The sequence below is a fragment of the Xiphias gladius genome, chromosome 6, assembly GCF_016859285.1.
Source record: "Xiphias gladius isolate SHS-SW01 ecotype Sanya breed wild chromosome 6, ASM1685928v1, whole genome shotgun sequence".
NCBI lineage: Eukaryota > Metazoa > Chordata > Actinopteri > Istiophoriformes > Xiphiidae > Xiphias > Xiphias gladius.
Genome location: NC_053405.1, coordinates 15907537 through 15923801, shown reverse-complemented (window position 1 = coordinate 15923801; position 16265 = coordinate 15907537). Strand labels below are relative to the sequence as shown.

General features: G+C 41.4%; 1 protein-coding gene across 1 annotated transcript in view; it reads left to right on the top strand.

Annotated features, from left to right (window-relative positions):
- The window catches only part of fbn2b (fibrillin 2b), a 65266-nt gene that overhangs the window by 15672 nt on the left and 33329 nt on the right, over positions 1 to 16265 (top strand). The window contains exons 5-7 of the mRNA XM_040128610.1: positions 3028 to 3123; positions 3646 to 3741; positions 13310 to 13507. Coding sequence (XP_039984544.1) covers positions 3028 to 3123; positions 3646 to 3741; positions 13310 to 13507 — 390 coding nt within the window. The remainder of the gene's footprint in view (positions 1 to 3027; positions 3124 to 3645; positions 3742 to 13309; positions 13508 to 16265) is intronic.

The window sequence follows — 16265 nt, the reverse complement described above, 5'->3', positions numbered from 1 at the left end:
TGGTGAATCCTGGGAAAGCAGAGGGGGCCTTTTTAATTAGAAGCCATGCTGCTTCAACGTAGTCCATCTTTACGGCTAAATAATTCTCTGTCCAGTTGCGTATGAGATACAGAAAAACAAGGTGCAGGACTCTATATTTCCCAAAATGGAAAGAAATCTTTGTATTTGGATGTCAACCTGCTTTGGCAGCATCCCATGTAGCTTTCTGTTTCATTTCATCTCCCATCCATGCTGAAACTGCAGCTGACTTGTCCCTAGTCCCTGGGGTGTGTGTAAATCAGGACAAAACACAGCTATAAAGCTCCTCGGTTTTCCATCAGCAACACATGCACCCATACACACACACACACACACACACACACACACACACTCAACACACAAGCCTGGACTTCCTGTGTTTCGCAGCCTCTCGTAAAAAACACCCAGATGTGAGCAGCTAACCGACGACACTACCAGAATACAGAGGTGCATTGTGGTGCTGCAAAGCTACACCCAGCTCCTTTTGCTCAGTTTCTGGAAGACTCTCACACACACACACACACACACACACACACACACACACACACACACACACACACACACACACACACACACACACACATGCATATGCACAGCCCCCCTCCTGTTTCTCTGCACGTGCAGCTTTCCAGGCACAGGTCATTGCGGCAAACCATCTCTCTCCACCTGCGGGGGATGGAGTGCCATGAGGAGGGGGAAGCGAGGGGCGAAGTTAGCCAGTGAGATCATCCTCTTCTGTCTCCAAATATGATTGTTTGTTTCCTTCTCCTCCTCTTCCTTCTCCCATCTAGTTCCTGTTACAGACTCAGTTCTTGTCATGTGTTTTAAATGACAAGAACCGAATCCCTGTGACTCCTATACCTTCAATGTATCTCCATCTTTCCAGCACCTGTCCCATCGTCCTATATTCCTGAAGGCAGAGAGTTCAGTGACTATGTGTTAACAGAGACTCTTACTGCAGTGTCTCTTTCCTCATCAACCTTAGCCAAACTCTTTCCCCATATTTCCTTGACCTATTTAGAAATAAGTTTTTGTGTGGAGTGGGACTTGTTGAAGAATAGATGAGCTTACCCAAGTTGCCCTCAGTTTTGGAGGACTCTGGGTTACAGCACGCTGTTTCTCCAAGGATTGTTCCACAGCGGGGAAAACTGTAATCACTCACTGCAATCATTATGCATGTTTCACATCACTGCTCCTTTTGATGGCCTGAGTGAAAAAAATAGCCTGTGTTAACCTCATGTTTTGACCAGAGCTGAGGTTGAAACCTGAGAGGAAGACCTGACCGATCTCCCATTAGTGTGAATGAGAGGAAGGGCAGGAGCGACAGTACAATAGTACACTAACCTATAAACCCAGCCTGGCCCAGAGTCCAATACTATTTGCTTTAATTTATCACCATATGTTGCCATGAGATGCAAACCAGACAAAAAGTAGTTTCTGCCAAATTTGTACATTGAGCCTGCCAAGTGTTGCACATGAGAAAGTTAAGTGGAAATTTTTCTAGACTACAAATGCATCAAATATAAGGAGAAAATGAAAGCTTTGTTGAAACAATACAGGGTCCATATCCAGGATGTGTGCTATTTTGCTTTGACTCATGTGAGTGAAATCTATGCTGCGTAAACTGCCACAAAGGCGGCATGGATGATCACAATCGAAAGCTACCTTGGAGTATATTCACTTGCCATGACTCACACAAGTCATCTTTAGTGTGTTTGGGTACAGTCAGAATAAGTGGGTGGATTATAGTGGCTGAAATGCCTCCTGTTGGCAAGTGTGCAAACTCAGAAAGTCTCATTAGACAAACTCAGCTACGGGGAAGCTCAGTCATTTCCCCTCTGTTGCACAGCTCTGCATGCCAGAAATGTTAAATAGAGAATGAGACATAAACAGACAGATGGAGAAAGAGAAGCAGATAGAGAGAGAGGAAATTAATATTGAACTTGCGATTAAGATATAGACAGAAGAGCATGAAAGGCACAGAGGGAATAGGGAAAAGTTTAGGAAGGAAGAAAAATAAAAGCACAGGCTAAAGGACAATAAAATATCCACTTGAGCCTGGAGGAAAGAAAAAAAGAAGATACAAGGAAGCAGTCAGGGAATATATATTCTGCTAACATCCAGCATTGTAGGTATCTCCTCTCCTCTTGTGTACGGTAAAAGGCTGGCTCAGCAGAAAGCTAGCTGTCAGCCAAGGACACCAATTAGTTGCTCTTATGGAACCTCCAGCTACGTGTTTAACTCTGTCAGATTGGCCCTCTCACACTCTGGCAAAGCAGTCTGCCTGCCAGGAAGGTCCTGCTTCACATTATAATAGCTAATACCATTGCAGAACTTCTGGTTTGTTTACCAACTATACCAAAATTACATCCTTTCTCTTTCTTAGATGCTCTCCTCCGTGCATCCTGCTATGTTTGGATTACCCCCCTTACCCAGTTTCCCTCTCCTCTCAGCAAATTCCTGAATTACTGACTGACTGTAGCATACAGCCGGCTTGACTTATTGCCTACCCCCAGTCTGCTAGAGTAGCTTTGGTTTTTTGGCCTTGGGGGATTCGAACCTTGTCTGCTGATCTAAAACTGACAAAGAAACACCAGCGCTGTGCAAACCCAACTGAAGTGAAAAAAGGTTCTTAATGTGTTAAAGTTACCATAGTTATTTAATGCTCAGATGTTTGGAAACAACTCTTAACATGTTTTTTGACTGGATCATAATTTAATGAAGAAACTTACTTTAACCAGTCTCATTTCTTAAAAATCTATGTTTGGTTGATAATAACAGATTGTAAACGACAAAACCTTTTTGATGTTCAAAGTTCCTCTTTATGTATTCTGTGGTAATGCTCCAGCTTGTGTTGCTTGATAAAACAGGGGATTTGAAGGTCTGATGTACATTTTTAAAGTGCACCTGGTTCTCACTCGTCTTTCCTTCTTATTTTGTGCCCATTCCACTCCAACACCCACCACATCACCCTCATTTCTCCCCTTCTCTCTTTCATGTCTCCCACAGTTCAATCGTGTAATGTCAGGTGCATGAATGGAGGCAGCTGCGCGGAGGACTCCTGCTCCTGCCCGAAGGGCTACACAGGCAGCCACTGTGGACAGCGTGAGTGAAAGCTGCTGCAGCACATATGGGTGTGAATGTGTGTGTATGTGGGGTTGGTTGCACTGTGCTTGTATTCACACACATTCCAGATGTCTTAGGAGAGATAGAAAGGTGATGAAAATTCTGCAAATTGTCCTCACTTTGACAGATTTCCTTCATATTTCTGTCTTTATATTTGGACCTCAACAGTACATTATGACTATTTAGGATTATTTTAACTTTTTGAAAAATTAACAATTTTTTAGGGGGTTAAAGCAAAGTTTAAAGTGAGGCATGAAGTGAAGAGCGTTGATGTTATTGTTCAAAGGGCTGATGTCATCAATGAAAATCCTCACATATATAAAATGCAGTTAGTGTTTTCTGTGTTAGTGATGCAACTGATTCTAAGGTGAAGACACTTGAAGCTTAATGAAAGACCTGTGTTTGTGTGTGTCTGTGATAGAGAAAGATACAGAAAGAGACTGCGTTTGCTTAGTTTGTACATTCTCTGTGATTCATTCTCTTTTCCTGTGTCTCCTGTAGCTGTGTGTGAGAATGGCTGCCAGAACGGTGGGCGCTGCATTGGGCCCAACAGATGTGCCTGTGTCTACGGTTTCACGGGTCCACAATGCGAAAGAGGTGAGAGCTCATCCTCATTTCTATCTATGTTATGATTCTCCAATGGGTTCTTTTCTCTTCAGTTTGTGTAGCTATAATAGAGACTTGCTGGTGCTAGTCCCTGCTTGGTAAGGGCTTTGAAACAATGTAAAGAGAAATTGCAATTTTAAAATTTGGCTCTTATTTTTGTACTTTTGGCATTAAAGAGTTTTAATCACCAAATGTATTGTTGTTATGTGTGCCTGTGTTGACATCACTAATAGTATAGGGTGAGAATATGCGGGTCAAGACGATCAGCCCATTTGTAAACAAACCCGTAGTTTTACCACACCTTTTTGGGACAAAAAACAAAGGCAAACATTATAAAAGTTATCAAAACTGTCTGTTTTAAATTTCCCTTTGGTCTTGTACACTGACTTCCTGGTCCAGTTTTGACCTGCCACACTTACCATAATTGACCACACACAGTTTATATGCAGTGAGGGATTAAAATGGACATTTTGGCTGTGCTTCCTTTTTGGTTTCACCTCTAAACACATGATCTAGAGGACATGGGTAAGGTGGATATTGGTTTATAACCTGAGCTACCATCTGACTGCTTGTGTGCCTTGTCTGGTTTGATTCTCAGCAATTACTGTAACATGGTGAGTAATTATTGGAAAAGAAATTAAGAAATTGCCTGTAAATGAAACTCCACTTCGTGTAATGCGACTAAAATAGCCTTTGCTTTGATTGGAAGTCAAGCCAGCCAGGATCTGATTGGCCAAAAGATGGATGCCAAACAGCCAGATTGGAGGGGTGGTAGACGTTGCTGTGACCCTGCCTTTTATGAATACACTCCCTACACACACATACACAAGTGTTAAGGAAAATATCGTAGCAGGAAGGCTTTGATGTGGCCGTGCAGTCAAGAGTGCTGTTCCTATCAGTCCAGACTTACTCTGCTAAGTCATTACTTCAGCGCTTAGTGAGCAGGCTCTTCTAACATAGATGACTTCATACAGTTAGCTCAGACAGACAGTGGGTGTACATCTCTTGAGCTTTTGAACTGAAGCCTTTGGTATGTGTGTGGTGGGAAGTGATGGCAGGGTGTTGGAAGTAGGTGGTATCGTCCCATGGCAGATGAAAAAATGTCTGAATTGATGGCTGCTCTTAATCTCTGCTCACCTCAGTTCACCTTTTCAGAGAAGGAGAGAGACCTTTACACCTTCAGATATTGTCTGTTACCAATGTCACCCTCCCTTGACCCCCCCCCACTTCTACCTACATACTGTATGTATCTTCAACCTCTGTTTTAGTCAAATATTATCCTCCCAACTCAACCCTAATTGTCCTCTCTCCCTTCTTTCTCCTACCACTAAATCAAATTCTGTAACATTTCTTGCCTTCCTCTCACTCTCCATCCCTCATCATATTTCACTATGAAACTCCAGGGTCTTGTTTTCTTGGAAAATACAACATTTGGGGGGTTGGGTTTGTCAGAGGCAGCCTTAAAGACATCTGGCAACAAACACCCCCCTGCCGCCCTACCCCCCAACATCACCCCCCGACATCCCCAGAGGACTGACAGAATAGACTTTCTTTGTGGAGTGGTCATGGACATTTCCTGATGACGATTGAAGCAAGGTAGGGAGGCAGAGAGAGCGAGAGGGAGGAAGAAGGGAGGGATAGAGTTAAAATGGAAATGGAATCCCCAGCTGTGCACACAAAGTCTTTTTGGGGGACGAACGAACACTCTCCATGTTGGAAGAGTTGGTAGAATGCTGGACCTGAAGGTAGTCACAGGAGGAACACTTATTAATCTTTGTTTGTGTGTGTGTTTTTGGTGGCACATATTCAGGGAGAAAGAGGAGATGTGTTAAATTTGTGATATTTACTGCATAATTCATAGGGAATCCTATTAGTCACAACAGATGTAAAAAATGATCCTAGCCACTGTGCATTGGATATGAAAATTAGACTTCAACATTTTGAATTTAATCAGCTACAATATATTTATTTTCACTCAATTTGTTACTGAATCTTTAGTAAATAGGTAACAGAGGAAATTTCAACATTTGAAGGTCAATTAACCAGAAAGTAGTTTAGCAGAGTTGTTAGCACGGTGCCCCCCCCAAATCCTCAAATTTAGAGACTCATTCATTTTGATAAATGACTAGTAAATTTTTTTAATATTGGGTTTGGCATGAAAAGGCCAGAGAATCCTTGGTGTAATCTTTGGTTTTGTTACAATTGTTGTATATTGTGGTTTTTACAGTTTATGTAACTGAGGCCATGAGTCAGTAGATTCACTGCGTGATTCAGTGTGAGGAATACTGATAAACTGCGATTATGGAGGGAGTGAAAGTCAATCCGCATGGGGGAACTAGGTGTGCAGGATGGATTCATGGGACAATCCTGTGTGTTTGCATGTCTCGGGTGTGTGTGCGCATTCAGCTACGTGTGAACAGCTTATGTGTGTTTTTGCCTGAGGCATGTTGACTTTAGTTAGCGCTAACATGAGATAGAGGTAGACTTCGGCATTGCTCCTTAAATTAAAAACATTTTCCACCATCTCCGCCAACGTGTACACGGTCATTATTCAATGGCTACATATTTTTATCACTGTTTTTGTTTCTGTATATGTATGCATGCATGGATACCTACATCTATAACATTATGTGAGTTTGTTTTTAGCAATGGTAGCGGTGTGTCTCAATGGATGATAATGTCAGTCTGTCTGTCGGTCACTCAGTTGGCCACTTTGGGCAAGGCTGAAATAAAGTATCTTAATCACTATTAGATGGATATTGGACATTCATGTACCCGTGAGGAGGAATCCTAATGATTATGGTGACCCTGTGACTTTTCATCTAGTTCTACGATGAAGTTGACATTTGTTTTAAGTGAAATGAAAATTTTAATTTGTCCAATACTTTGGTTTAAAACCATATAATTGGAAAACTAACCATCGGTCTCTCAGCTTTACTTTGTGTTTTGTTATAATTAGCTGTTAGCATGCCAATACACTGAACTAAGATGAGGACCATGATAAACATAAGCAATTAAACACGGACATTAGTATTTAGCTTAAAGCACAACTACACCTAAGTACAGCCTCACAGAGTTGCTAGCATGACTGTAAACTGTTAATCTTGTACTATCATATGCCAATATGTGCCCCAGTTCACTTGTTAATGCATTTGTGTTAATGTATGTATGCATGTACAGGGATTGGTGCTTAAGTGTGTCTGCAGAGCTTTGGGCAATTAAGCCGACTCTGCTCCAGTAATACCCAGTCCAGTAAGTCTCAGTGGACCTGTACAGCCTCTGTGGTCAGCCCCTATTCCAGCCTGTGGCCCAGTCCAGACCAAATAACTGACAATCGCAGAGGAGCAATTTTGCCCCCCAGCAACCAGTGACGCCATGGGCATTTTGAGGTGCTGGAAGTTATGCTATTGCTGTTCTATTGACTCTGGATAAGAGTGGACCGAACGTGGCTGGAAAGGAAGGCTGCGCTAGTAGATGGGTGGGACTTGAGGGCAAGCAGAGGTCACTCTGTGGAAAATTTCCCCAGTGAGAATTTAGTTTGAGTCAGCCAGTTCGGAGCCTTGCTAAATTTGATCTACAGCAAGTCTATAAATTATATACTAATGCAGCATGATGTTGCCCTATAATGGAGACCCCATATCCTGGCTTTAAATATAAGATATACAGTGAACCCTATTGACCCACAAAGGAGCAAATAGAAATGGTTGAGAGTATTTTTGTACCCAGCAACAGTGTGTTTTAATCCACGCCTGGAAATGTGTTGCATTTGACTCTGCTAATATAATGAGCCCAGAGCCCCATCCAAATACAATGCATGATTATATGTTCTGAATTAAATAATCATGTTATATCTTAAATGTAATCAGGAATGTAGCATTTCGCAAACTTTTTTTAGCGTCTGTTTTAATGGGGGGACTAAATTTTGATGATCTTTTTCATAAACGAAAAGCTGACGAGATTATTCGCCAGTGACCAGGCCATATTTAAAAGCTCTGGTTTGTTCAGATCGGTATTGGATTAGCCTAACGGGATGGTGATGAAGGCTGTCTTTGATTTGGCCTGATGAAAAGTGGGCTTATTTTCTCTCATTGCAGTTAAAAAAGCACTACAAAGACTTTCCCTTCACTAAAGAAGTAACATGTCCCATGAGTGGTAGTTGTTGATGGAGCCTGGAGCCCACTGTGTTCTTGCCTGGCGGTGTCTGCAATCAATAGAGTCTGCATTATTGTTCCACTCCTGGACAGTATTGTGTCGGGAAGTTTCCCAAAACAGACCAAAATAGCTGCAGAAGTCAAGATAGATTTTACAGTACAATGGGTGAGACATAGAAACAATGACAGAGGAACTGCAGGATCGACGACTTGATGACACAACATAGTTTCAGCAAGTATAGATATCCAAAATTAGTATGTTAAAAATGCTGGACAATTTTTGAAACTATTTTGTGCAGTCGTTTCCATCTAGTCATGTGTGTTCTGTGTGGTTACCTTCACACACAGCAGTTAGCTAGAGGTTTCAAACTTTCAGATCTTAGGAGATTGCGGAGGGCTTATCTCTCCCAGTGCCATTCTCCCACAGTTGTTGGCCCTCGTAAGTGCTTGTGTGTGTTTGTGCTGTGTTAAACATTTAGTCACGTATGACTGACTGCTTTTGGTGTGGAAGAAATGAAAGGAGCTCACTCCTTGAGGAATTAGGCCTAAAGGAAAAGAGGGATTTCAAGCCTGTTGATAATGGTGCTGATAAGACTAACAGAGACTGCTACGGTTGGCCAAGATGGAGATAAATCTCCCAAACACACATACTCACACACACACACACACACACACACACACACACACACACACACACACACACACACACACACACACACACATGCAAACATACAAGCCCACACATTTGAATCTTTTATTTATATCCACATCAGCAGAAGGACAGACAGACACAAACAACACAATATAATCAGAAATTCCACAGGACCCGCCAGACATGTGCTCACTCTGCGCACACCAACCAGACATGAACACTCGCATATGTACAAACACACATACACACACACACACACACACACACACACACTCTCTCTCACACACACACACACACACACACACACACACACACACACACACACACACACACACACACACACACACACACACACACACACACACACACACACACACACACATGCACAGAGGATAATTAGAAAATTTCTCTATTTCTCAACAGGTGACTAACAGCATGACGTTTATGCTTTGAGTAAGTCTTTCAGTCTTCCAGCTGTATAAAGTCTAGAGAGGACATCCGGTTTGAAAACACATGCTTGCTTACACACACACACCCATAGGCTTGTGTATGCATATATATCTTCTCTTTATTCATTTGACCTGTTGACCTCTTGAGTTACAAAGTATGTATAATTGACAAAGGCTTCATTCAGTAATCAACTCATATTTGAAAGTTTCTTATCTTCCCAGACCTATCCTTCTGAGAGTTTTATAAATATTTCAGCAGTTATTAATGAGTCTGAAGTTGGATTTTTCCTCTTCTCTCGTACCATTTCTCTTTCCCTCCCAGTGGTCAGGTCAATGTCCTGTCCCATCTTGCCGATCCCACAGCTGGACAGGGTTGATGGGAAAACGTTTTTCCAGAAGGCTTTGCATTCCAGACAGGATTAAATATTTTCTCACCTTAGCCTTTACAGTATTTTATCTTCCTGTGATCCAGCTCGCACCAGAGCGAATAGTAATAGGCTTTGACGAGTGATCACGTTCTTCTGCGATATCAGATTCTTATGTGGTTGGCTTGATTACAAAAAAATCATCATATGTGAAGGGTCATATCCCCCTAACATCGCCATAACATATGAATGTCTGGCTAATGTATGTGGACTGATCTAGGTAAAAGGTTATAAGTGCATCAGTGGCTTTAAGCAAACTGTGGGCTGCTTTACAACTAACAGCGATTCCTGGAAAGTTTTATAGTTTTATATAGTTTTAAAGTGCTGATGTTTATAAAATAAAAGCATTATAAACTTGTAAATTTGAAAAGACTCCATAAAGTATAACACAAAGTGGTCAAGTTCTTATTATGGGAGGAAAAGGACTTCATTCATTGTGAGGTACGCTGAATGTTTTACATAGCATAGAGGTTATGAATGAAACCAGAGATGTCTGGATGAGAGACAGAGGTTGTTAACGGGGGATTTAGGAATAAGGCGTGGAGAAGGGCTAGAGGAGAGGATCTGGTGAATGTTCTTGATCTACTGAGCAATTTGAACACAAATTAGACAAAATTGCTTCCCAATGTTGTCAGCCGGACTGAATCTGGAGGCTGGATTGTGCTCTTGTCCTAACGTGCCCGTGCCCCTGATCGCATGTGTTTGCTGAATTCACATGCATGACATACAGATGTGCATTCCGTCGTGCTCTGACACGTGTTAACCTCTTGACTGAAACCTATACGCATGAAAGGGGTTTCTCCCCACACAAATTTATACACAATTCAAACGTAAGCCTGAACACATGGAGTACACACACAGATTTGGACACAGTGAGACAGGCAGCTTTTCCCCACTGTTTTTGTTATTTTGTTATCTTTTAAAGAAACCTGCTCCAGTCTTTTGTTTGGCCTGATACTAAAGCTCGGACAGATGCTGTGTTTTCCTTTAGAAGTGTGTATCTACACAGACAAGTATGTGCATTCTTTTGTATACATGTGTGTGCGAGAGAGAGAGTTGGGCAGTGTTTGAGAAAGCATGTGTATACATATGTTTTTAATGAAGGACACATGCATACACAGCTGAACTTGGCTGCTGTGTGTGCCTGTCTAGTGTTGCTGGATGATCAGAGTATGGGAGAGTCCAGTCTCCTCTTAGAGGAGACTGTTGTTTTTTTTTTTTTTAAATCAAAGACTGAAGGCTGGACGCACCATGAAATTTTTTAGTCCTTTTGTTTTCCTGGTTACTTTTTCCTTTTTTTCTTCTTCTATGTTCTTCTCTGTCCATTTGAACTGTTGTCAAGTCTAGTTGTGAATTGTTTGATTGTAGATGACCAATAAACAGTATTAGCAGTTGCTTTCAATATTATTAAGCTTTGGTTAAGGATAAGGCTTGCAATGTTTTATATATGTCTTATTGTCAGAAAATGCCATGAAAAGACTGAAACCAACAATAAACAGACAAACAAGTGTTGCCTGTGTAACCAAAGTCGAATATTGCTTATTTCTTTGTGTCATCGTTGTCCAAAAACTATTAAAAACGCATGAATGAGCTACATTGTTGCACTGGGTGACATTTTCCTTCATTAGCATTAAGATGGGTGCTGTGGTTTACCCATATCCAACTGCACATACCTCATCCTGCCACAGTAATACCAAAGGTGAGTAAATCCATGGCTGAAATAGCCTCAGACAAATGCACTATTTACTTCTGTTGAAGTAAAGCTTGCTAAAACCTAGAGTGCCTGCATGTTTTAGGAAATTATTTAGCCTTTTTTAAAAACTAAAACTATATTAAAACTATATATTTGGGTCCCATCTTTAAAGATTTAGATCTTCCATGGGAACGAATGGGTTTGGAACTGATTGCCACGGAAAGGATAGTGAAGTTTAAAATACTGAGAGAAGGGCTTAGGCATTCCTGGCTTTGGTGTTTTCATGGTAATTGTTGACAATAAGTAACATATAACATAACAGCAGCCCTATTCTTCAAGCAAGGTCAAGGATTAAATGTAATTTTTTTGCAGAGTAAGCAGGTAGTATTTGCCCACTTTGTGTATTTGTGTACAGGTGTGTATGGGGATCATCTTTTGTATTAGAGCTCAGAACGTGACTAAACACATTCGCTGTCGTCAATCCACTGTGCCAACCAGGCTACATGAAGATGAAAGTCCAGATAGTGGCTGACAGGCATGCAAAGAGAGAGCAGAAGACAGACAGACAGGAAGACCTAAAGTGGGCAAAGATAAATAAAGACAGATGGATGAGAGTGGGAGCCGCCGTGGGCTCCAACCTGCACTCTGCATACTCAGTTTGACCTACTTTATTTTCCTCTCTCTCTCTCTTTTTCTTTTTGTTTCTGCATCTCCTTCTCTTTGCCCCCTTCTCCGTGATCCCCTTTCAAGTAGCACAAGGAACCAATAAGGGCAATAAGTCCAGAGAAGGACTCCCACCAGACACCACCACTGATTCCTATCTTTCCATCTCATTCTGTCCTTCGGAGCTGAAAAGGCCTCTCTTCTTGTCCACATCTCACTGTCATAGCCTTGGCTAGCCAACCATGCACTTTGTCTTTCATCTCCACTGAGAGAATCTAACAATCTACTTTTTTAATGAAGGCTATATTAAGTTTGGCGCCACTGCAGAGAACTTAATAAGGGTTTCTCCCACAAGGGAAGCCATCATTAGGCTGTATGTGATTGAAAGGACGAACATCGTGTTTCTGAAATGGTTTCAGCATGAGGTCATTGTGTCTGATTTGTGAAGTGCATTTAACAAGATTATGCCACGGTTTCACTGGCAAACAGGAGTGCAGCAAGGAGGCCAGGTTATCGCTGAAGCCAGGGACATTTTGTTCTCATTTTGTTCTAATATAATTTGTTTGCATGCAACATCTGTTTGAATGAATATGAGTATTTACTTAGCTTTATTTTCACTGTTGTTACCAACCTTTCCCCAAATATAGAACAGGCAATTTTAACACATCTTTTTAACTTCTCTGAGATATTTGTGTTACTTTTCGGCTCAGGATGTGCTATTAGCAATAAATGTTGTGTTAAGAAGTTTTGTTGTTGGCCAATGTGTTTTTTGCAAAGTCACACACAAGTGTGTTGTCCCAAAGATGACATACAGATACGTAAAAATGTCACATTCATTTCTAGACAGAATGATTGTCATGGGGTGATTTTTAGTGATGATCACGCTGCCATTAGCTGCTTATACTCTCATATTGATGGAAACAAAAACCACCACTGTTCAGCCCACCATCGACTCCTAGTTAAAGTACTAGAATGTGCTTCAGTATGTCAGTCCAATGGGTTACCCTATTATCACAGACTAAATTCATTGCAGTCATTCCAATCCTCTTGCTAAGTTCCTGCTGAAAGAAACAGTGTGGATGTGTTTTGCAGTTTAATCTAAACAGGTTTAATAGGATAATGCCTTCGATCACGTTCTCTGACACAATCCGTTATGCTGCTACCAACTCTCGTATTGTTCCTTTTAAGTCCTGGTAAAACCTGCTACTTGTAAACACTCCTGGTTGTAAGCTGATTGTTGACACAAAGACTAAACACTCGAAAAAATTAGAAATCCAGTGAGTCTTCTCTCTGAAATCATCCTGTAATGGGGTTCCACAGAAAAGATCACTCAGTCAGTTAGTTATATATTACAGGAAATATGCCTTGTCCCCGAAGGAGTTTCTCATCTATATACTTAATCTGGTTTCATCTAGTGCTACACCCGATGTATTTTAAGGAAATGAATCACTGTCTTATCATTTAATCCTTCAAATGTTGAATCAGTCATTAACTAGCAAAGGATACATGCCTCTTCCCCACCACAGACTACCGGACTGGGCCATGTTTCACCCAGGTGAACAACCAGATGTGTCAGGGCCAACTCAGTGGAATCGTCTGCACGAAAACCCTCTGCTGCGCTACCATTGGCCGAGCATGGGGCCACCCCTGTGAGCAGTGCCCCGCCCAGCCACACCCCTGCAGACGAGGCTTCATCCCCAACATCCGCACTGGAGCCTGCCAAGGTCAGACTGGAGCACATACAAAACTCTCTCTGTCTCGCTCTTGTACACACACCTGGTGCATCTTCTTTTTAACAGTGATGAAGGAGGACACATATAAACACACACAGACACACTCAAACGCATATACACAGCCACATACAGTACGATCACCACCATAAACACTGTAACCATTGCTTCATCCATCATCATCTCGGCTTCAATTCCTACCCATAACATCCTCAAACTACTGTTAACATCACTGAGGGATCTTGTATATATGTACACAGTATACTGGCTTGTATTTTCCTGTTAAGATCTTATTCAGCAGAAGCTGTGTACATGCATTTCTATCAAATGCCAAAACAGTAAACAGGTTTAGGTTTAGGTGCTGCAGTGTTTAAGTGGCAGTATCTGTTATATGTATCTGTTACATCAGTCTTTCTCAAGGTCAAGATATGAGTTTATCCTCTTCTCGTGTAAACCAGATAGGTAGCATGTCATCTAATAATATAAGAATTATGCCAGAGTAAGGATTTATTGTAACGGAAATATTTTCATGATTTTCGCAGGATTTCTTGTTGTTTAAAAGCACTCTGTTACCGTTAAAGGTCAAAGTCACTTTACTTGACTCCTAGGACTTGTATTTAGACTGTAAAAACAGTTGTGCAATGCCCTCTCTGGCTCTGGAGGAACATTGTCAAGTACAAAGTTACTTCTTTCTGTAATTCTGGTTTGAAGACTCCAAACCTTAAACAGAAAGCCTGAATTACAAACTGGGGATGTGGAGTGTAAAGCATTTACAGTATAATAGATACAATATAGATATAACATAATCAAGCAGCTCAGGCTAAGAGGTAAATATGAACTGAGATTCACCCTTTTTCATCCACATTCCTGATGCTGGTGTCCCAGAACCCCGTCAGACCAGGGCAGACTCTCTCTGCATGCCTCTCTAATAACCTATGGACTAAGCAATAAGACTGCCTCAATATAAGACACATGAGGAGGTCGTGTCCCTTGTTAAATGAGCCCAGCCAGGCTCCGTGTTGCCTCCGTCCAGCTCCTGTTACTCGGGCACACCCATCAGCAACCTAGGCAGATTGTGATGGTTGATGTCTAGCTGAAGCCGTCACAGAAGGATAATATTTTTGTATGAATTCATTTTGTATGGATGCTTATAGCACCTGATCACCCTTCAACTGTGTTGAGGACAAAAAAGTTGAGGACAATAAATTCATGTATTTATTCTGTGGATTTGGGGATTATAGCAAACTCAACTGTTGTTTACATTTACAGTAGGTGGTGAGACACAGAAGGCTAAGACACAGACCTGTCCTAAATCACATTAACCTTTTCATCAATTGCTCCTGGACGCAGATCTGGGCCCTTTGTGCTTGTGCTTTCTGCTGGGAAAGTATGTAAATTCAGTTAGGTGCACAAAATATCAGAAACACCTCTATGTGACGTATAGAGTCTTTTAATATAAATGGCTTTGTTTTACTATTTGACAAATTCAGTTTATTCTTAACTTATGTTTGGGGAACTTTTTTAAAATTATTACATACAATACAATACTAAGAGTTGTGTATTGTGATATTGACAGCTATTACAAATTAGAAATTCAGGTCCATTTTGGGAAGATAGTTATGTACCATAGCTAGGGCTGGAAAATATACTGTATATACCAAAAATTATTGATGGACATATTTATGAGAGTAATTCAAAAAGGTAATGCATCTGGCATCAGTAACTGATTTGTATTTAGCTCCACAACTTCCTTTCTTTTGGACCTGGCTGCCAGGCTGCTCATATGTTACTAGTATGCCAGTGTGAGATCACTCATCTCTCTGTGACTCACATACCTCTTCTCTTACTCTCTCTTTCAATGTCTGTCTCTGCTTCCTTCTCTCTCTGAATCTCTGTTTCTGTCTTTTCTCCCTTCTCTCTAACTCTCCTCTCTCTCTCTCTCTCTCTCTCACACACACACACACATACACACCAAAGACACCTAATCGCCAAAGAGCCTAGAGCAACGTCTTGCTGGCAGCAGTACAAAGCACACATGACCATGAATCCAAATGTAAGGACTGCAATCCAGGCGCCACATCAGGATGTTGGCCGGTAGTTGCTTTCTTTCTCTCTCTCCCAGCCTTTGGCTTAGAGAGTTCCTCAACACTAGACAGTATTTTCAGCCTTTCCTTGGTAAAAGGGGAGAGATTGAATGTATTGTGATGATTATAACCAGACTATCTATATGACTGTTTGTGGCTGCGTGTGCGTGAGCATGCAGGTGTGTGCATACGTTCAGGAATTTTTGTTTTTTTAAGCATAGCTTGCACATTCACAATGCTTGGATCCTGCTCATTGACTGTATGTGTGTGTGTGTGTGTGTGTGTGTGTGTGTGTGTGTGTGTGTGTGTGTGTGTGTGTGTGTGTGTGTGTGTGTGTGTGTGTGTGTGTGTGTGCGTGTGTGTGTGTCATTGTAGACAGGATCAGAAGTACAGAGTTTTACAGGAACCCACCCACTGACATATTCCCAATACTGGTAAAAGTGACTCACGTTGAATGCTGGGAAAAAACATACATTTAAAAGATCATTTCCTGTTCAAACAAGCGTTAAAGTGGGTTTTTCTGGGATTGGTCTTAGATATCGTAGCCGGCGCCAAATTACTTCTCGTTTTTACGTTATTCTCTTTGCAGAAAAGTTGACTAGGAGAATGAAAAACAGTGTTTAGCAACAGAATATGTGTCAGAAATATGCTCTAAAATATGCTTTGAA